This window comes from Tenrec ecaudatus, chromosome 12, assembly GCF_050624435.1.
Source record: "Tenrec ecaudatus isolate mTenEca1 chromosome 12, mTenEca1.hap1, whole genome shotgun sequence".
Lineage (NCBI taxonomy): Eukaryota > Metazoa > Chordata > Mammalia > Afrosoricida > Tenrecidae > Tenrec > Tenrec ecaudatus.
Genome location: NC_134541.1, coordinates 127,696,878 through 127,719,072, shown reverse-complemented (window position 1 = coordinate 127,719,072; position 22,195 = coordinate 127,696,878). Strand labels below are relative to the sequence as shown.

The following is a 22,195-nucleotide window of genomic DNA, read 5'->3' as shown; positions in this document are numbered from 1 at the left end:
CCCTGGCCTCCAGCTGAGTGAAAGTGGTGAGAGGCAGCACCCCCTAGAGCTGCTTTCACGCAGCCCTCGGCCTGGGAGCCAGAACGCCGAGGGAGGGCGCCAAGCCTCCCCACCCCCCCACCCGGGACAGGCTGCTTAGAAAAGCCGAGGTCTCTCTGGTCTGGTTTCTACTCGCCAAACCAAAGCCCAGCGCGTGTCACCCAGTCGATGCCGACTCAGCGGCCCCATAGGGCAGGGCAGAGCTGCCCCAGTGGGCTTCCGAGACTGACTCTTTGTGGGACTAGAGAGGCCCATCTTTCTCCAGCAGAGCAGCTAGTGGTTTTGAACTGCTGACCTTGCAGATCGCAGCCCAGCACTAACCACGGGGCTCCTTGGCTCCTCAGAGTGTGCTTTTCCTGTGACCTGAGGGAATGACAGTTTTGCAGGAATGTAATTTTGTCAGGATACCAGTCTCCCCCCACCCCAAAACGTTGTGTTTATTTTATTGAAATGAATCATTCTATTGGGGGCTCTTAGAGCTCTTATCACAATCCATACATCCATTGTATCAAGCACACTTGTACATCTGTTGCCATCATCATTTCCCAAACATTTTCTTTCTACTTGAGTCCTTGGTATCAGCTCCTCTCTTTTTCCCCTCCCTCCTCCACCCTCGTGACCCCTGGATCATTTATGAATTAGTTTTGTGTTCACATCTTACACCGTCCGCTGTCTCCCTTCCCCGCGTCCAGACAGTTGACTGTGTGTGAGGTGAAGGCATACAGAGCAGGTCACCAGAGCATCGAATCTCCCAGCAGCTGGAGGCCCGGTTCCTCCTGGGGGATGTTCCTCTTTCCTTCCCCGGCACCAGTTGGGCTCTGTGTGGATTGCCTAGGACACTATGGGCTGCTTTGGTGGTGCCCTGTTAGATCTCCACGTCTCCCCCCACACCTGTCAGCCCCGCTGTTGTGACCGGAGCCTTCCTGCCAGCAGGTGTGATGGAGTGGCATCTTGTGCCACTGTGGTGCTGGGTGGTGGTTCTGTTGATCACTGGAGGGGCTTCTAAAGGTTCGTGGGGAAATGGAATAAAGATCATGGAGGTCCCCACCCCGCAAGCTTTTTGAAGCCCCTTGTGCATAACAGACCACATGCCCTTCCGACAGCCTTCGCCCACCCTTTTCAAGGATGTTCAGTGTAGCCTGCCTGCTGTTCCCCGGATTCCCAGCACCCTTCACAGAAGCTCAGTGTCACCTAAGCACTGTCCTCCTTGCTCCCTTCTTGCCCGCACGATGAGCCTTGTCCTCTGCACCCGCGCCGACTGCATGTGGCACTGCAGAGGAGCCCACGGCGTTTGCCTCTCCCATGGCACCGACTTCATGCATGTCTCCCGGGCTGGTCCGCATGCCGCAGGACTTCATTTCTCTGTGTGCGGACCTCACCGCGTTGACGTGGCAGAGGGACTGTCCCTTACAGATGGATGTCTGGACCGGGGACGGGGCCATGACTGGGCCGACACATGTGTTAGAGGAGCTGACAGTTGGGGTTCAGGGGTTTCTCGAGGCAGCCAGGCTGGCTCGTGGGGGCCAGGGACACACCCCGAGTCATCGGGTTCTCAGTGCTGCGTACGCCTCCTGAGGGGAGTTGTATGTGTCTCTCCACAGGGACTACAGGGTCTACACGGACAAAGAGAGAGAGATGTGCCACCGGATGTTTGCCCCTGAAGACGGCGGTGTGGCCCGAGAGGACGTCTGGTGAGCCCAGGCGGGGGTGGCAGGGAGAGTGACAAGAGCAACTGGCTGCCATCGGTCCCCTCTGTCACAGGACAGGGTGCACCCACTCCCCCGGGAGCTTCCCGGACCAGCTCTTTACAGGAGGAGAAAGAGCCTGGTCTTTCTCCTGAGGTTTCCAACAGTTGCAGCCCCGCTCACCCCCAAGACACCGCCTGGCTCCTTCCATGGGTGGCAGGAAAGGTGGGAGGGTCTTGCTCAGCCTGGAGAGGGGCTGGGGGCCATCCTGACCCCAGCAGCCAGTCGTACCTGTGTGCCACTAAGAATCGGGCAGGCCATGGTTTGCAGCAAGTGACCGGGGTACTAGTGCCAAAGGCACATGGAGGGGCCTTCTCAGAGCACGGGGCTATACTCCCAGGCCACTGCCCGCAGCTGGGGCTTCCGCTTGCCAGGTGTGGAAGGCCTTGACCTTGACAGGTCCAATGTTAATTATAAACTTTAAACATTAAAGTGTTTTCAAGACGCCAGTTCACACTAACGTCCCCGCCCCATAACTCGGAGTGAGAGACGGTGAATCTCGCCCTTGATGCGAGCTGGAGGTGATGGGAGTGTTTGTCTCAACTGACTGACGCCTCTGCCTGCCCCTCCCCTCCCCTGGATTCCAGTGCGAGCCTAGGAAGCAAGCCCAGGGGTGGGGTGGGCAAGGACTCCAGCCTCAGCGGGCTCTGCTCTTTGGAGAAGCTCAACAAGGGTTGGCACGCAGACAGCTGCTGCGCAGGCTGGGGGCCGAGTCGGCATGACCTTCGTGCCCGTTCCAGGGCCCACAGAGGAGGGTTGAAAGGCCTTTTTATGCCGGGCTTTCCCAGGGCGGTTGTCTCTGCCCTGCTGGCAGCAGAAGGAAAGGTTTCCTTCACCCCTGAGCCATGGCTCTTGCCTTTGTGTCACTGGAAAGAGGTGGGGTGGGGGGCAGAGGCGTAGCTGCAGATCTTCTGAGCTGAGGCAGGAGCCAAGGGTCTCTCGCTGGCCACAGTCCTGCTCCAGTCAAAAGCAGAGGGCTGTAGGCGGGTTTGCCAGGCCTCCCGGTCTGTGACCTAGAATGTCCCCGTCCTGTGGGGAGTTCCCAGCTGGGCAGTGGGCCTCTCCTACCCTCGCTGCCCCCCCCCCCAGCTCCAAAAGACGTAGGAGCCCTGATTCCCACTGGCGTCTGTCCCTTGTGGCTCGGCTCTGCGGTGTGGTCCGTCAGCAGGCGTGACGGGGTTGGGGGCTGCTCTGCTCTCCTGAAAGCGACCTCACTGTCAGATTCCGCGACCTCTCGAGGGTGTGACACACTTCAGCCTGCCCGTCCCTGATGGCTCCCTGCTCCCCTTGGTCACGTACAAACGCCCAGGGTGGCTGGTCCCGTGACAATCCCCTGTGGCTGGGGTGTGCGTTTGGGGGCCTGTGCTTTTAAAAAGCGTGTTCATTTTGTCTTTTTATGTCTCACTGAATCGGGCGGGGATTTACAGAAGGGCCCTGGTGGGGGGCTCTGGGTTAGGGGTTGGGCTTCTCACCGCAAGGTTGGCAGTTCAAATGAGCCGCACCGTGCAGGAGAACGCGAGCCCGTCTGCTCCCCTGCACGGCTGCAGGCTCAGATCCCCGACAGCAGCGGCTTTCAACCTGTGGGTCAAGACCCCTTTGGGGTCGAACAGTGCTTTCACAGGGGTCGCCTGATTCACAGCAGTGAAGTAGCAATGGCAATAATTGTGTGGTTGGGGGATCACCACCCTATGAGGAACTGAATGAAAATGTCGAGGCACGAGGAAGGGGGAGAACCGCTGCTGTGGAGTCGCGAGAGCCAGGAGGACTGACTGTCCGTGGGCGTGGTTTGGGTAGCTGGCGCCGTGGAGGCAGCACCAACAAAGGTGGGTTTGGAGCAGCTCTTGGGGGGAGTTGGGGGGATACACGGGCTGCTCACTGCGAGGCAGTGGGAGAGAGAAGGGGCTTTCCACTCCTGCAGAGTTCTGATCTCAGACACCCACAGGGGCAGTCCTGCCCTCCAGGGCGCTGTGAGTCGGCATCGACTCGATGGGCTTTGAGCTGTGAGCCACTGTGGGTGGAGGTGGTGGTTATAATTGGGATGGCAGATCTGAGCATATGCCACCAGGCAGTGTGCCCAACCGTGCCTGTGCCACCCAGGAAGCCAAGGAGAGGCCCTGGAGTACCAACTAGTGTGGCACTGAGGACCAGGAGAACAAGCCACTGGGGAGCCCGGAGACCTCACCAGGAGTCTGCAGTGGGCACGGGGGCAGGGATGGGTCCTGAATCCTGCCTGGAGATAATTGTGTAGCCCCCAGATGCAATCACAGTGATCACCTCTCAGGGTGGGGGGGGAGTGGGGAGATGAGGCCTACTGCTCCCACAAAGATGCACAGAGCCTCAGACACTGTTCCCCGGAATCCAAGGTCCGGAGGTGTCTCATTGCCCGTCAGTGTATTCTGGGCTGCCGGGCACTCGATGCCGTGGGAACGCTGCCTGTCCGACCCGGTCCTCCGCGCCCTCTTTGTCCTCGGATTTCCCCAGTAAATGCCCTGGGCGCTCGGTCCCCAGTCGCCTCACCTTCCCTGTCGTCTCACTTACACGTTCACACTCTTCTTTGATTACTGCTCATTATTGAGCATGATTATCAGGGCCTGCTGTCCTGTCACTGCCGGGTCTTGTTTCACAGGGACTGGGCCTCTGTCCCGGGCTGGGCTGCCCCCTCCGGGGGGAAGCAGCTCCCCTGGGATTCATGTGTCCCCCCTCTGTCTGCCCTCTCTGGGCTGCCCTCTCCTGGCTCGCTCTCCCTCAAAACCCAAGCCGGGACCCCTGGTGCGCTGCCCTGGCACCTCAGGGAGCTGTGAGCTCTCCTGCACTGCGCTCACGTGGGCTTCTGTGGGAAAACCCCACCCCGCCAACCTCCTAAGAGCACGTGGGTCTGAAGTGGGGTGCGGGCTGAGGGGGTCTGGGCTCCACCTCCCCTGGTTCTGGACGATGACCCATGTTCGTCCTGCTCACTTCTACCCACAGTCGGGCTTCTCCCGGAAGCCGCCGTGTCACAGACCAGATTGGACGCTGCCTGTTCTTTGTTCCCATGGGTGCTGTTTGGCGTCCCGTCACAGAAAGTCTTCGACCTCTTTGAGGGCTGAAGGGGCAGCCCAGGGAGCCGTCCGGGTGCTCCTCTCTGGCTCTCGCTCTGAAGACATCCCGATTCTCCACAGTGTTCAGGTCGACGTGCATGGGAGCTGAGGATCCCACTCACAGCGGGCCAGCAACCCTGGTTCCGTCAGTCACCACGCGTGGACAGTGTCGCTACTCTGTCCTCACGGCCCTCGAGCCGATGCCGACTCCTAGCAGCCCCGCTGGACAGGGTCGAGCCACCCCTGTGGGTGTCTGAGATTGTCGTCCTTCACGGGCGGAGAAAGCCCATGGTGGTGTCGAACTGCTGACCTGGCGGTTAGCGGCCCAGCGTGGAACACGAGGGCTCCTTCAGTTAGGTGGGAGAGGTTGGTCACTGCTGGGCTGTCCAAGTCCTTCCCATCCCCCACCCCTGCTCTCAGCTCTGGAGGGCAGCACGGAGACGGCCAGTTGCAGCCAGGGCTGGCCGGTCCCGCCTGCCGCACAGGGCGTTTCTGCGTCCTGAGCTTTGAAGCGTCGCCGGCCGGAGGCTGCACGGATAGGATAGGATCGCGGCGTCTTCTCCATCCGGGGACCCTCTCATACACAAGGGCTTTCTTTAGTTAACTCTTGCAATATTATTTCCCCTGAAGTCTGCTTTGTCTGATGTTGACGTGGTCGCCCCACTTTCTGTATCATTGTGTCCCCGGTCTGGGTGGGGAAACGGCTTCCTCGAGGGGGCCCTGGCCCCGCTTCCTCCTTGCTGGGATCTAAGGGCCACGGCAGTGGCCGCACAAAACTCTAGATGAAAGTGATTTTTCAGGCAGCGAGCGGTTGTCATGCCGGTGAGAAAGGCTCAGGGTTGGGTTATCAGAACATGATGCAGAGTTCTCGGGGCCGACCACGCCGCTGTAGGCCTCGGCCTCAAGCTCATGGCCAGCACCAGTGGAGTGAGTGCAAGGTCAAGGTTCAAACCCACCGAGTTCTCCAAGGGAGAATGACGAGGCTGCTCGCTGCTGTAAGGAGAGTCCCGGGACCTGAGGGCAGGTCTGCCTTGCCTGGGGGATCACCACGAGGTGGCCGTGGCCGGATGGCATGGGTTGGGGTTTGGGTGTGCTCCTAGGTCTGGATCACCATGTTTGGGAGTGACAGTTGGGGAGGAATGGTGGGCTGTAGTCCTGGCAAGACTCAAAACTGGGGTTTTTTTCCTTTAAAAAAACTTTTATTGGCCAATAATCCGCATACCATATAATTCAATGTTTTAATCATATCAATCTTTTAAAAATATCATTTTCACAATCCATCCATACATCCATTGTGTCGAGCACATTTGTACATTCATTGCCCTCATCATTCTCAGAACATTTGCTCTCCACTTCAGCCCTTGGTATCAGCTCCTCATTTCCTTTTTCCCCTCCCTCCCTGTCACCCCCTCCCTCGTGAACACTTGATAATTTATGAATTATTATTTTGTCATGTCTTACACTGTCCGACGTCTCCCAGATTTGTAAGGTAGAATTGGGATCATGATAGTGGTGAATAGGAAGCATTTAGGAACAAGAGGAAAATTGTATGTTTCATCGTTGCTACATTGCACCCTGTCTGGCTCATCTCCTTCCCGCTACCCTTCTGTAATGGGATGTCCAGTTGCCTATAGGTGGGCTTTGGGTCTACACTCCACACTCCCCCTCATTCACAATGATAAGATTTTTTTCGTTCTTGGATGCCTGATACCTGATCCCTTCGATACCTCGTGATCGCACAGGCTGGTGTGCTTCTTCCATGTGGGCTTTGTTGCTTCTGAGCTAGATGGCCAATCATATCAATCTTTACCATGATTAATTTTAGAACGTTTCCTGTCTTGTTATTACCTCTCCATTTCCCCCCGACCTTCCTTGCCACACCTCCCAGTTACTGTCTGTAGAGTCGCCCAGCCGGGTGGCCAGAACCAGACACAGCTGACAGCAGTGACCAGGTGGAGCAGAGAGAAAGCAGGACCATAAAAGACCAGAGGGACTTTAAGGTGAACCACAGGGAGATGGAACGCTAAGGTGCTCAGTTCCCACCTCACCTTCCCCTGGCCGGCCTTCCCCACAGGACCGCGCAGTGCTGCCCACCTCGTGCCCGTGTTCGAGGTGGGGAAGCAGAGGATCGTGTGTGACCTGTCCGAGGTCACACGGCGGGAAGCGGTGGGGCCAGTGAGTGGGAGCTGGGACATCAGCACCCATCGGGTGCAGGAAGAGCCAGCAAAGTGACTCGTAGAGGCACCTGTGGAAGGGTTGGTCTGGGTGACACCCTGAGAGGTCTGAGTGGCTGGTGTTTGCCACAGCTTGGTAGCCTCCTTTCAGAAAACAGCTGGTGGGGGTGGGATGTCGGGGCTCTCCAGAGTCACTGAGTGGCTTGGGGGATGCTGCTGCTCATGGGCCTATTGAGAAGGGCACTTGGCTCCCCTGCAGAGCTGGGTCCTTTTCTGTTCTATACAGGTGGCCTGAGACTGTATCCTGGATTCTCGGTCTGGGTCTGAAGTTCCAAAGGGGCTGTTTGAGTTGGAAGCCGGTTCCCAGCACCTGGTCCGTGCTGGTTGGGCAGTGGGGGTCGGTGCGCTGCCCCACAGCGGCCCCTCCTGACACCTGACTCCGTGTCACAGAGGTGCCCTGGCTGCTTTAGACTGTAGTGGACCGACGGGGTGGTTTACCGTGTTTCTAACTGTGCTTGACCTGCAGATGCTTCAGATTACAACAAGCAAGAGGAGTGAGGCTGGTGAAGCCCCCCAACTCCAGCTTAGGGGGACTTGCAGAGAGAAGCCCCCAAAGGGACCTGTTGGAAGAGGAGCTGCCATTCGGCCCCACACCACTGCCTTAGCACGACCCCCCTCCCACCCACCCCCAGGACGCTGCTGCTGGGTGCATTTGCCCAGGGGCTGTTTCTGGTGTCAGGTTTTGTGTTTAGGACTAGAGCAGGAGAAGGGGTAGGGACTGAGTAGAAAGCTGTTCTGTAAGGTAGTTTCTTTTTAAAACACAAACGTGGCATTAGTCCTGGACTTGCCTCCTAGTCTCACCCCACTCTGGCTGCTCAGGGCCCTGGCAAAGGCAGAGAGAGACTTGCTTTGTGTGTTTTATCAAGTCCCCTGTGTTGGAGAGAGAGGATTATGTTACACTGTTTTTGTTGTAAATAAACAAACCGCTTCCTTGTCCCCCGTGAGGTCTGGCACCCAGTACCTGTGGGAATGCCGTCGAGTTCTGGAGTCAGTTTGAGTGGCTGGGGGCCCGGCCAGCGGCAAAGACCCACAGGGTCAGCAAGACTGGAAACCAGGTTGGCCCTCTAGAGCCCGAGCCAATCTGCTCGGTTGACCTAATAAGTGCTGGGGACCAGGATGGTGGCTAACCCTCCTGGGGCCTCTGCCCCACAGACCTCGCTGGGCTGGAGTCAGACGTGGCCTCGGAAATGCCCTCCTTCCTCAGACACTGTGGCCTCTGAGTGTCCAGGCTGCTGAGCCCTTGGATTTCCTCCGGCTACCCGTGGGCTCCACTCTGTCCATTGTCTGCCCTCTACCCCTCAATCCAAGATTTGGACCATGTCAACCAGATCATGGGCCATGCTGGGAGGGTGGGGACGTCGATGTCGGGCCTCCAGCACCCACACTGGCCGGCTCCGCTGTGGCCGTGCAGCCCAGCCACCCAAGGGGCGCCCTGCTGTCTGCTATCTTTTGTCCCCACCACACGCTCCCCTGCTCTCGGCCCTGTCAGCACCCACAGTGTGCATGCACAGCACCCTGAAATGGTGGTGCTGGCAGCGGCCATCTCACTGTGCCCGTCCGTGGAGGTGTGAGTGACAGCCTGGGCAGCTGACTGACACAGTGGATGGCCACGCCAGGAAACTGGCTCTGCCCGAGACAACTTGACGCTCCGGGAAGTTTCAGCTCCCCGCGGACTCTCCCACCCGGCAGCTGGCCCACCTGCAGGACTTGACTCTAGGCGTCGCTGTTGACAGTGCGGTGAGGTAGAAATGACCATCGGTCCTTTGGGGTTCAGGACCAGAGGCCACTGTCCTTGTGTTTTCCCAACCGACATGTCCATAAGCACAGACTGAAGATGCTGCTCCGACTGCACCTGGGGGCCCAGTCTGGGAGGCACATGGTAGGTGGGGCTTCCCTCCAAGGTGGACTCGAGAGGCACTCACAGTCCACAATCCCCACCCACGGCCCCACAGGGCAGGGGGAACCCCCCCCCCTTGAGGGCTTCCAAGCCCCTCTTTCCTGGGAACGCCTGGTGGCTGAGCTGCTGACCGTGTGGTGGAGAGATTGTTGGGGCACCTGGGCTGTGAGGACCCGTGCTCTCTCACCCCGCCACCCCCCCCCCAGGGGCAGCCCCTCTCCTCTCACCCCTTGGGAAGCCCCGCTGACGTCTGCTGGGCAGACCGAGCACTAGGTGGCGACACAGCCCACGGCATGCTCTCTGGGCAGGCCGGTGCCCCCCACGTTCTCAAGTCCACCCCTCACGGGCAGTGGCCTGGGCTGGCCTGCAGGACAGCTGCCCTTGAGACGTGCTGATGGCGCTGGAAAGAATAGCATCTGCCTCTTGATGGTGTGACCACCACTCAGCCTGTGTCCACCCATCACAACCCTTCAGGCCAGGGTGAAACTGCCCGCAGGGGTTCCGGGACTGTACATTTTCACGGGGCAGCTGGTGATTTTGAACTGGTGATCCTGCGATCTGTGTATCCCACCATGCTGCCGGGCCCCATAGAGACCGCTCTGCTGGCTGCTGGGGCCCCTGAGAGCCTGGCCCTGCTTGCCCTCAGGCCGCAGGGAAGGGCCATCGCAGCAGCCCCAGGCACCCAGCAGGCGGCAGGGAGGGCCTCACCGCCCGGGCCCTGAAGGGCATTGCTCCAGGAGGAGTCCAGCCTGGCACAGAGGGGATGTCAGTCTGCCCTGTGGCCAGCACGTGAGCAGATGGCCATGCCCCAGAGGCTGAGGCGTCCGGACACCCCTCCCCGCGACCCCACTTCTGTCCGCAAAGGGGTCCTACCAAGAGAGGGCTCTGGCCCAGGTGCACACTGCCCTGGTGGGCACGCTATGGCATCCTGGGCAGGAGTGCTGGGCTGGCTGGGGAGAGTGGCAGAGCTGTTGATGCCTTCTCTGCCCTGACTGCTGAGAAACTGGCTTTGACCCAAAGCATGACAACACAACAGTGAGCAGTCAGGGAACCCCAAACGTGGGTGCAGTACGTGTGCTTGTGTGTGTGTGTGTGAGAGAGATGCCAAGAGATAGGCAAGGCAGTGTTTTTTTAAACCACGAAACATTTGTCTTTCTTAAAAATGTGCTCTCTGAAACCCAGGACCCTTCACACTAAAAGCGCACCTGGAGTTTGAAACGGACTTGAATCAACTGTCCGTGTTCTCTCGGGAGCCACGGGCCTGTAGAGCCGCCCTCGCCTTCCAGGTGTGGCTGGATCTGTCCTAGAATCGTCCAGACCAAACCCAAACGCACTCCATGGAGATTTAAACTCACAGTGACTCAGCAGGACGGCACAGAACTGCCCTTGTGGGACCAGACCCTGTCACTTCACCATCCCAAAGCAGGAAGAAGTCGGGGGCAGCTAGGGGGCTCTTGGAGAGAGGCTGGAGAACCAGAGCAGCTCCCAGGGACAGACTCCAGACAGAAGGCTCCCAGACTTCGTGGGTCTGCAGCAGTCCCTTTCTCAGAGAAATGATTGCTTAATCCCTCCTGGCAATTAAAAAACATTCGCACTGTAGCCCACAATCCAGGATAGAGTTTAGGCACCTGCTTCTCCAGCCCGCCCCCAATCATTCGAGCCCCACCCACTTTGGGAAACGGCCTCAGACCAAGGCAGCTTAGAAAAGGGGCCCCTGGGGCCCCAGAAGAAGCCCCAAACTTGGCAAAACTGCCAAGTGACTCAGCAGCTACTTGCCTTGGTGATGTGTGAGGGGACACACATGGCGATTGGGCCAGGGGACACCGCTGCCTGGCTGCAGGGCTTCCCCCCACCCACGCCGGCCAGCAGACGCCAGGCTTGGCATCAGCGAGGGAGGGGCGGTGCCAAGTCGGTGCTTGGTCCTGAAGAGAAGGCTTGCAAAGCTCAAGTTCATCATAGAAAGACTCCCAGGGAGTCTCAGGAGACGGCACTGCCACTGAGTTCACCCACTGCCCCCCCTTCCCTCACAGACAGCCCCACCCATGGCCCAGGTGCTGGAGTCAGACACGCAATGTCCTGCTACCTCCCCCCCCCCACTGCATCAGTTGGGCCTCGGGGTCCACTGCTGTGTTGTCACTTGTCTCCCTCTCCATTAAGATATCCTCTTCCACCCACTTAGCATCCTCCCATAGTCCCCAGAGGCTGTGGGGTGAGGGTCAAGCTCTCAGGATTCTCTAGGGCCCGCTCCCTCCAGCCACACCCTGTCAAGTTTGTGTCCCACCCTCCATGTCACCTGCATGCTCACCCTGACCCAGCATCAGGTCCACCCCCTTCCCACCATGTAACTCAGCTCCCCACCCTAATGCTCAGAACTAAAGATGTGTCCCCAGAAAGCCTGGAGAGCAACCCCCCAGTCCCACAGTGATGTCTTGGTCCTGGAAATGGCCCCAATTCTAGCCAATAGAGCCCCACAAACATTCCTCTGTTGTTAAAATATTTCCTCAAGTTTTTAAAAATCAAGGTGATTTCTTTACACGTGCCAGAGGTTAAGACTGCAGACAGACAGACTTCACTGCCATCGAGTTGGCTCAGACCCCTCATGATCCTACAGGACAGAGTACAACTGCCCGTGAGTCTCCCAAGTTGTAAATCTTTATGGGGTGTGTAAGTCCAGGTTGACCAGAGAAACAAATTCATAGACACTCGTGTGTAAGAGAGAACTGTATATCAGAGAAACAGCCCAGCCCAGTCCAGATCAAGTTATAAATTCTTCAGACTCACACAGCACATGCAATGATGCTGAACGCAGGAAGAAAGGTCACGAGCCGGTGGTGGAAAGTCTTTGGATCCAGTAGCAGGGGAAGCATCTCAGCGCTGGCGTGGGTCTCCACGTGGCTCACCCAGCTCCAGGGTTGTGGCTCCATCAGCGTGGTTCAGGTGACCAGATTTTAACATTGGTAAAGTGGGACACCAGCGGGACACCATTGGTAAAACTCATATCCTGGCGAAATAGCCACATGGCAGCTGAAAACCGGATACCCTAGCTTGTCGTTCATTCTTTAAAAAAAAACCAGGACTTTTAAAAAATGCCGCGGGACGCGGGGAAAAAATTGTTAAAAATCAGGACATCTGGTCACCGTAGGTGGTTTGTCAACAGGAATGTACAGGGGAGAGAATGGATCCGGCCTCCAGTGAGCTATTTATCTCCATTGCGCCTCCAAATGAGGTCATCAAGCTGCGACCTGATTGACAGGCTAGACTCCACCCCTTCGTAAATTGATGAAGATTATATAACTGACACACAGGGGTAGAAAGCCTCCTCTTTCTCCCTCGAAGTGGCTAGTGGTTTCAAACCGCTGACCTTGCTGTTGGCAGCCAGCTTGTGACCGACTCTGGCATCGCAAGCCCACCAACGGTAAAAGGTGAGTCCCAAAGAAATGCATAAATACGGAGAGAGCATAAAAGCTCGGCCTAGCCTCCACCTCCTCCTGAAGCCTTCCTGCCCACCCACCTCTGAGGTGCCCAGCTCCCCTCCCCCTGAGGCTGTGTTCCCCTCCAGGGTAGACTCCTAATTGACTTTGGCTCCCCACCCCCTGCACACTGCCTGAGAGTCGGGGTCCCCGGTTTGTTGAATGAATACCTGGGTGTAAGCAAGACTTGTGTTCACTATCTGCCTTCTGACGCCTTCCTGGGCAAGGCCGAGTGAAGGTGCTCTGGGATGTGTGGGCCAAGGCCTAGGGGAGCCCACCATGTTAAAGACACCTGATTCAAGGACCCGTGATCAAAATAAATAAATCAATAAGACAAAGGCAGAGGGTGATGGATGGTGAGATACTGTCATCACCCAAAAGGACGCAGCTAGTGCCGGTAGTGGGCACACAGAGCGAGGCCCACAAGGAAGGGAAGGCCCGTGCCCATGTTGGGTCACCCCAAGCTATGGTTCCCCAGGAAGGTCTGCAGGCAGACGGGGCAGAGGGTCCATGGGACAGTGGTTCTCAACCGTCCTCATGCCACGACCCTTTCATACATGTGGTGGTGACCCCCAACCAGAAAATTATTTTCGTTGCTACTTCATCACTCATTTTGCTACTGTGATGAATCGGGCAGCCCCTGGGAAATGGTCATTCGACCCCCCAAAGGGGTCGCGACCCACAGGTTGAGAACTGGTGCCCCAATGCCTCAGCTTTCTTGCCTGTCACACTGGGTGTTGCCCGAACGGCGGGCCCACAGTGGACAAAACCGAGTCGACTGAAGACCCGCTGAGGGTTCCGAGCCGAGGCAGAGGTGGTAGTCAGAGTCTTCAAGTTCCACCCATACTGAACCTGGTATCAAGACGTCTTTGCTCCTGCTGACTGAATACTCTTCCGTTGTATGTTATTTACCCATTCATCTGTTGGTGGGCTTTTCGTCTGTCTCTGCCCCTTGGGGATTGAGAATAGTGCTGGGATCACTATTGGTGCGCCAGTGTCTGAGTTGCTGCTTTGAAGTCTTTGGGGGATATACCTAGGTAGTGTTGCTGATCACACGGTAGTTCCGTTTGCAGTTCTTTAAGGACCTGGCACACGATTTCCCATCATGGCTCTGCATTCTGCATTCGCACCAGCAACGAAGAAGGGTTCCAATTCCCCACATGCTTGTGCCAGATCATTACTTACTGCCCTTTGGTGAAATGTCTATTCACGTCCGTGGCTCATTTTATGATTGAGTTCTTGGTCTTGTCATCAGTCTTTTTTTTTTTTTTTGGTAGATATATTCTGGTTATTCAACTCTTATCTAATAAACCAAACTCATGACCATTGAGTTGTTGCTCACTCACAGCGACCCTAGAGGATCCCTGTGAGTTTCCAAGACTGTAACTCTTTATGGGAGTAGAAAGCACCGTCTTCCCCCTGAGGAGCATCTGGTGATTTTGAACTGCTGACCTTGCAGTTGGTAGCTCAACTAGTAACCACTTGTCCCAGTTGTTAGCTTGCCTTTTCACTCCCCTGATGAAGTCTTTTGATGAACAAGAGTCAGTTTGGCCATTTGCTAATTATCCCCTCAATGGAGATAATGGTTTTCACAAGATATTTGCATATCCTCTTCTTCCCCTTAAAAAATTAGGGTATACTTTAGTAGCAAAAAAGTCACCTCTTTAATATGCATAATTCAATAGTTGTTAGCATATTCAAGACTCCTTTGTAATTCTCAAACGTTTCATTCCCCCTGCCCCCACCCCAGAAGAAGCTCTATTCATACCCACTACAGTCACTCACCATCCCTGCTCCCCGACACTGGCAGCCACTTACCCACCTTCTGTCGCTCTGGTTGATCTAGTCCAAGCATTTTATAAAACTAGCATCGTGCAACACATGTCCTTTTCTGCCTGGCTTCTTCCACTCAGCATGTTTTCCAGGTTCGCCTATCTCATAGCATGTCTCAGTCTGATAAGTAGGTTTATTGTGCCAACCTGGTCAATAGGAACATGTGGGATTAATAAGGTCACAGGCTGATTGGAGGGCAAAGAGATAAATGGCTTGGAAAGCCCTGTCCCCCTCTCTCTTGCTCTCTGGTGTTCGTACCAGTGTGCAGCTGCTTTAGCTAGTTCTGGGCCTCGACTTGTGAGCTACACTACCTGTGGGACACCCAACCCATGGATCGTGTCACTAGAGCTTGAGGCTCCTTTGAGACCTGCTTCTCTGTGCTGCTGGTGTGTGCATCGCTTGAGCTTGAGGCTGGTGGATCCTGTCGGCTTGCATTGCTTGAGTTCGATATCCCATTCAGGGCTGCTTTGCAAAGCTCTCGAACTACTGACTGTGGTTTCTCCTCCTGCTATTTGCTGCCTGTGGCAGACTGCCTGTGTTGTCCTAGAGAAGACTCAGCTGTCTGCTTTCTTGACCTTGGACCCAGCAGTATATTAACTGTTCTTGGGAAATGAGTTGAACTGAGCCCTCTGTACTGCTGTGTGGACCACTTAGCTGTGATATTCCTTCGTGAATTCATATATATACATATACATATACATCACATATACATATATATACATATACATCATAAGTGTCCTGGTTTTGTTTCTCTAGAGAACCCTGTCTAACACACTCAGTATGACATTCATTTTTATGGCTGTACGTATACACCACCTTTGGTCAACCCATTCAGCCTTTGACGGGCATTGCGTCTGCTTTTGATCATGTCACTTCTTGAATACTGCTACTATGAGCATTCAACTGCAGATCTGTAATGTGGACATCTAGTTTCCGTGCTCTTGGGTCTCTACTTCGACCTAGGAGTGCAACTGCTGGGTCTCATGGTAACACTAAGAAGCCCTAGTGATACAGTGGGCTAACTGGGACTCCTATCACAATGCCAACAGTTCAAACCCACCAGCCTCTCTCCGGGAGAAGGATGAGGCTGCCTGCCCTTGTAGAGACTTATAACCCCAGAAACCCTAAGGAGCAGTTCTGCCCTGTCGTGTAGGGTCACGGATTCCATATGGCAGTGAGTTTGGGGTTTTTTGCTGACGACTCTGGAAGTTAAGTTTTTTTTTTTCACGTGCTTGTTGGCCATTTATATATCCTCTTTGGAGAAAAATCTCTTCAAATTCTCTCCCCGTATTTCAATTGGGTTCTTTTTAATTGTTTGATTTTTAAAGTTCCGCATCTCATTTAAGTACGCGTCCATGACCAGCTATATGCTTCGCCCATCTTCTCTCCTGTCTTGTGGCCACTGGCTTTATTTTCTTGATCGTGTCCTGGAAGCACAACATTTTTCATTTTGTTGAAATCTAAAAAAAAAAAATTCGTATTCTGCTTGTGCTTTGGGTGTTAAATGTAAGACTCCATTGCCAAACCCAAGGCCTCCAAAATGCACACTTATGTTTTTTACTAAGAGTCGCACAATTTCAGCTCATATGTAAGTGTTTGATCTGTTTTGAGTGACTTTGTATTATGGTATGAGGTAGGAGCTCCATTTATTTGGAGGTCTATGAATGTGCAGTGTGGTCGCACCACTTATTGAAAAAGACTCTTCTCCCCTCATCGACCAATCCTGGCACCCTTGTTGAAAAGTAATTAGCCACGGGTGTATGGATTTATTTCTGGACTGTAGTCCATTGATCTGTCTGTCTTTGGGCCAGTACCGCACAATCTTGGTGACTACCGCTTTGTAGCGCGCCTGGAAACTGAGTGTGAGTTCTCCTACTTTCCTCTTCATTTTCCGGGTTCCTTTGGTTATTCTAGGTCCCCCACACGCCTTATTAATATTAGGATCAGTTCTCAAATTAAATCTCCTTCCTACACATACAGAGAGAGAGAGAGAGAGAGAGAGAGAGAGAGAGAGAGAGAGAGAGAGCTGGGATGCAGTCAACATTGTTCTGAACCTTTATATTCATTTGAGGAGTACAGCCATCTAAAGTCTTCCAGCCTATGAACCAAAGGTCTTTCCACTCACTTGAGTCTCCAATTTCTTCCCACGATGCCATCTTCCCCCCGGTGACACCCACGCTTGCCAGGCTTTCTGGCTGAGTTGTCCGTTACAAGGGAGGACTTCAACCGGTCTCAGAGATCTACATATAACCTCCTCTCTGGGGGATGGGCAACAGAAAAGTGGGTGAAGGGAGATGCCAGGCAGTGTAAGATAAAATAATAATTTATAAATTATTAAGCGTTCATGAGGGAGGGGGGCAGTGGGCAAGGAGGGGGAGGGCAAACAGGAAAATGAGGAGCTGATTCCAGGAACCCAGGCGGAAGGCAAATTTTGAGAATGATGAGGGCAACGAATGTATAAGGGTGCTTTAAACAATGGATGGATGTATGGATTGTGATAAGAGTTGTATGAGCCCCCAATAAAATGATTAAAACAAAAATAAGGGAGGGCTTCAAAAAGTTCATGGAAAAACTCCACTAGCTTTTTGATCCATTTTTCCACAAGCTTTCTGAAGGCCCCCCTGCTCGATTGCTCAGCTCCTCGCCCCTTGTTTCTGCCACACAGGGAGCCCACCGCCCCAGGGCAGTGCTCTTGAGGCTGATTATCCTGGGGCACCTTCCTCATGGCAAGAACTCCTGCTAGATCTTCACCTCTGGGACCACTCTCCACTTCTGAACTAACTCTCTCTCTCTCTCTCTCTCTCTCTTTTTTTTCCTTTTAAAAATAATTGTATTGGGAGCCCATACAGCTCTTATCATAAGACATACATACATTGTGTTAAACACATTTGTACATTTGTTGCCATCCTCATTTTCTTTCTTTTTGTAATCATTTTATTGGGGGCTCATACAACTCTTACCACAATCCATACATCCATCCATTGTGTCAAGCACATTTGTACATTCGTTGCCCTCATCATTCTCAAAACATTTGCTCTCACTTAAGCCCCTGGGGTCAGCTCTCATTTTCCCCCTCCCTCCCCATTCCCCCTCCCTCATGAACCCTTGGTAATTCATAAATTATTATTATTTCATCATGTCGTACACTGTCTGACATCTCCCTTCACCCACTTTTCCGGTGTCCGAACAATCCTTTCTTAAGATTCCTTTCACAGACCGCTCCTTGTGTTCTTCTGTCTCTTTCCTCTCACCTTCCTCCTCTCTCCTCCTCGGCCAGTCCCGCAGATGAGGGTCCTCAGGCACCATCTCTCCCACCTGTGTGTGTGCATCTGGGTAAACCCCGAAGGCCTCCGCCTCCACATCACACTGCATCTCGCCCCAGAGCCTCTCACAAGCCTCCAGCTCCAATCCCACCGTCTCTGGGGCTCTGGTCCCGCACTCCCCGGGTCCTCGAGACTGCCTCCCCCTTGTCTCTCCGGGCTCACCTGGGCCTCTGCTCACTTTGCTGAGCTTGGTTAATGGTCACTTCACTCGACTCCTTTCCTTGACCTTCGCAAACCCCAATGCTCAGCCTCCTAAATCAGCGGTTCTCAGTGGTGGAGTAGCAACGAAGATAATGTTATGGTTGGGGGTTGCCCCCACAGGAGGAGCTGTGTGAAAGGGTCACGGTGTGAGGAAGGAGGAGAACCACTGTCCTAAATCATCAAAAGACAGCTCTAAAGAAGCATGAGGCTATTCCTAGCTCCTGCTTTTCCTCTCTTTTACTTCGCTATTGTTGATATGTCTTTTACTTTTTGTATGCTTTTCTGTGTGTGGAACCCAGAATCGGTAAGTCTATAGAGACGGCAGCTGGATTCATGGTTTCTTGGGGGGTTGGCACCGGGGAGGGTGGGGATGGTGTGGTGGATGAGGAGCTAATAATAACAAGGAGCCGTGTTCTAATAATAATAACAAGCAAGTTCTAATAATATTAATAACAATGAGGAACTAATAATAACAAGGAGCAAAGAAAGGAGAAAATGGTCTAAAGTTGGTTGTGGGGATCTAAACCTTCTTAATCTGGTGGAACTATTGAATTGTATGATATGTGAATTAGATGCCAAAGAAACTGTCCGAAGAAAAGCAAGGAGAATCAGCAGCAGCTTACGGCAGGCTCCTGCCACCAGTGCCTGCTGCTGAATGCGGAGAAACAAGGTGGAAGCGTAGCCGCCCTGCCCTCAGTACCTGCAACACAAGCACCAAAGGACTGATGCAGGTTTCGACTTCTCAGGAGGGTTTGGGACAGCAGCGGGGACATGCGCTCCTCAGGGGAGGTAGGCGCGCGCACACTGGGCCCTGGAGGACCATGGCCAGCTGAGAGGAGGAGGGAGGGCTGTGGACACACAAGGCAGGGAGCTTCGCACTAGCCAGTCCCCAGGTGAGGGGAAGGGCAGCATAGGAGCCCAGGGAAGGTGGCTGGGTGGGCAGGGGACTGCCAGCTCCAGGCTCCTCCACCTCTCTCCCGGCCTATGGGCCCCCGGGCTCCTGATCTGAGACTGAAGCTTTCTGCTCCTCATGCAGCACCTGGACTGTGGTGAGAGGGCACCTCAGATGGTACCAATTGTAAACGGTAGGGGGCTGGACACTTGTCAAGGGGTCGGGGCCTGCAGGGAAGCAGGGTGCACAGCAAGAAAGGCCACGCCTGCCCAGGGCAGGCCTCACACTTTATTGTTCAGGTGGCAAGGAGGGTGTCAGGCACCACTGTCCAGTCCAGTGCCACAGCGTCAACTCAAATGGGCTCTGGAGGAGAGAATGGGTCAGCAGGCCAGGGGAGGGCTGCGGGCAGGCACAGTGGCCCCGGGCACCGAGGGTGTCTTTGCTAAGTGTGTCTCAGGTGGCCTTTCTTTGCTGCCCCCACCCCACCCCGTCCCTCATTTCTTCTCCGTACCACGGCCCCAGGAGCCTTGGCAGCGGCGTGGACACTGCTTGGCTACATGCCGCAAGGTCAGCCGTTCCAGATCCCCTGGAGAAAGATGAGGCTTTCGGCTCTCATAAAGAGTAGCAGTTTGGGCAACCCACGGGGGCAGCGCCACCCTCCCTGTCCTAGAACAGGATAGCCCTGCCTTTGGATTCCTGGCTGGTCCAGAACTGACAGCTTCAACCACGGGTCTTCCGCCCATCTTCCCAGGGAAGACTTTGATTGGCTCAGCTTGAGTGGTACCCATCCCTGAGCCAATCAAGAAGGTGGTGGGCAGAGGTCACCTGACAGGTAGGGTGGGAGGAGAAGGGTTCTCAGAGGCCAGGCTAAGGGACTGGGTCAACCTGGTCTGCCCAGGGAGTCTCAGGATTCTGAACAGTGGTGGATCCCCCTGAGAGGTGGGGGGCTGCGTCCTGGAGAGGGAGAGGAGGGCAGAAAGATAGAGGCAGTAACCGGCGGCGAGTGGCGCCCTGGCTAAGGCGAGCGTCGTCTTACAGAGCCAGGGACAGCTACCCAACACGTCTCCCTGTCTGCCAGTCGTCTGTCAGTCAGTCTGTCTGGAGCTGAATTCCCCAACAGCCCCAGCCTCACAGCGATCCTGAGAATAAAGAAGATTTGGCTGTGTCCATTTTCCCGGCACCATTGGGAATTGGCTGGAGGCTGTTGGCAAACCAGTTAGGGGGTTCTGCATGGGGAGCCAGTGCCCCAAGCGCTGGCTTCCCCCCAGTGCGTGGTTTTAGGGGTGGCCCTCATGCTGGTACACGGTGGCGAGGGCCCCCCCCTCCCCCGCCTCCCCCGCCTCCCCCGGCGGAGGCCAGCCCCTGGCTCGGCTCAGGTTTCCGAGGCCGCGGCAGCGATTTCGGCGCGTCAGCAGAGCGGAAGGGCACGCGGCGCCGGGCCGGGGCTCCGCGGGTTCGGGGCCGCCCGCGTTTGTGTTGGCAGCGGCCCCGGCTGCATGAAAGGGCCCTCTGTCTGCGCCCGCGCCGCCGCGCGCCTCGCCGCCTAATAGAATCTGCACTTCATTTGCGACCCAGCGGAGGTTCGCTCGGAATTTTCCCGCTGCTTCCAAAACTCCGTGCGCGCGTGTGTGTTTGCGAAAGACCCAGGGCGCTGAAGGTCGGGATTGTCCGGGGGAAGGGAAGTGTGAAACCCGGACGGAATGAGAGACAGAAATGTCTTTCTTTGCGTGCAGGGCCCAACCCCCTCCCCCGGCCGGAGTCCATGGGGTGTCTCCCCACCCCCAAGTCCTGCCTTGGGAAAGGGAGGTACGTCTCCAACCACCCCATCACACCAAAGGGCTCTTGGGTCAGCGAGGAGGGATCCCTGCCAGAGCGAGCCCTATCCCAAGCTGGCCAGGGGGTCACTGTGGCGGCCGTAGTCAGTTCCGCTGCTGTGTCTCAGTGGACAAGAGAGGAGGAACGTGCCTGGGTCCACGATTGACCATGGACTGAGTACACTGGAGGTCGCCATCGAGGGCAGAGTGGAGCTGCCTCCTTAGGTTTCCCAGGCTGTCGATCCCAGGAGCCACCCAGTGCATTCGAACTTTGGATCCTGAGATTAGCCGCCTAACTATGTGGCTGCACCATCGCTGCTCCACGGTCAGAAATGACCATCCTAGGAGGGATCTTAGACCTAGTAAAGATAGGGGCCTCCAGCTACCACTTCCAACTGTCTGTGAAATAATGCACTGGGTGGGGGGGGGGGCGGGGGGGGGCGGGGAGGAGAGGGAGGCCTTCAGCCGGGTTTGGGCCAGAGTGACAAGAATGAACTTGGGCTCCGTCTCACCTGGCCCAAACAAAAAAATGTCTGCTCCCTTCTTACCGGTGGACCCTCGCTCACCTGCGTTTCAGCATTAAATGGACTCTTCCCTCCAATTCTAGGGGCTGGTTACTTGTTCAACTGTGATCTGCAAGGTTGACAGTTTGAACCCACTAGCTGATCCCCTGCGGGGGGTACCAACTAACATTAAGTCATTGCCATTGAGTCAATCCTGACGCATGGCCGACCCTACAGGGCTGGGTAGAACTGCCCCTGTGAGTTTTCAAAAGTGTAACTCCTTATGGAAGTAGAATGCCTCATCTGTCTCCCGCAGAGTGGCAGGTGGTTTTGAACCGCTGACCTGACAGTTAGCAGTCCAAAGTGTAACCACTTTGTCACCGGGGATCTTTCTACCATGAGAATGATGGGGCTTTCTACTCCTTGAAAGAGTTAAGAGTCTCGGAAACTCACAGGGGCAATCCTACCCTGTCCTGTATGGTCACTCTGAGTCTGCGTCAACTCAGTGGCAGTGAGTTTGGTTTTTTTGGGTTTCCCCTTTGACCCTAAAACTGAGAAATTAGCACAAACCTTGGTCCCAAGCAAGTGGTGTGCGTGGGGTGCTCCACAGAAACAAATTTTCAACATGCTCCAAATAACAGCTCCCCAACTAAGCCCAAACAGGAAACCCCACCCCATGAAGGTACATTCACAGCCCACAGAGAAGGGAACTGTCAACCAGGATCAGAAGACAGAGACACGCAAACAGCAGGATCAAACACGGGCGCAATCCGGCAGAGACTATAAAAGATGACCACAGGCTAGGCAGTTCAGACTCACCGTGGCTGTAGCCGGAGTAGAACTCACCCCCACTGGCTTCCTGAGGTCGTCAACCTACACTGGAGCACATCGGCCACATCTGTCTTCCTGGTGGGTCCCAGCCACCAAGCTTCTACTTGGCAGCTGAGCACTTTAACCACTGCACTACCAGGGTGCCCTTCCAGCAAAATACGTATATTTAAGAGGAAAGGGGGAGAATTCAGAGACACGGGAGAAACATTGCCCAACGGGGGGGGAGGGGGAAATCCAATGGGTGGATTTGAGGAAAATCAAATTGAATTTATGGAAGTAAATAATAGTCTCATATAGAAAAAAAAATGCAGCGGATGGTTAGCGGACAAATTGAAC

The 22,195-nt window shown here is 55.0% G+C and overlaps 1 protein-coding gene across 1 annotated transcript in view; it reads left to right on the top strand.

The window, feature by feature from the left end:
• The window catches only part of FKBP6 (FKBP prolyl isomerase family member 6 (inactive)), a 29,533-nt gene extending 9,275 nt beyond the window's left edge, over positions 1-20,258 (top strand). The window contains exons 8-11 of the mRNA XM_075528137.1: positions 1,641-1,730; positions 2,874-2,884; positions 6,936-7,036; positions 19,980-20,258. Coding sequence (XP_075384252.1) covers positions 1,641-1,730; positions 2,874-2,884; positions 6,936-7,036; positions 19,980-20,258 — 481 coding nt within the window. The remainder of the gene's footprint in view (positions 1-1,640; positions 1,731-2,873; positions 2,885-6,935; positions 7,037-19,979) is intronic.
• The last annotated feature ends 1,937 nt before the right edge of the window (positions 20,259-22,195 follow it).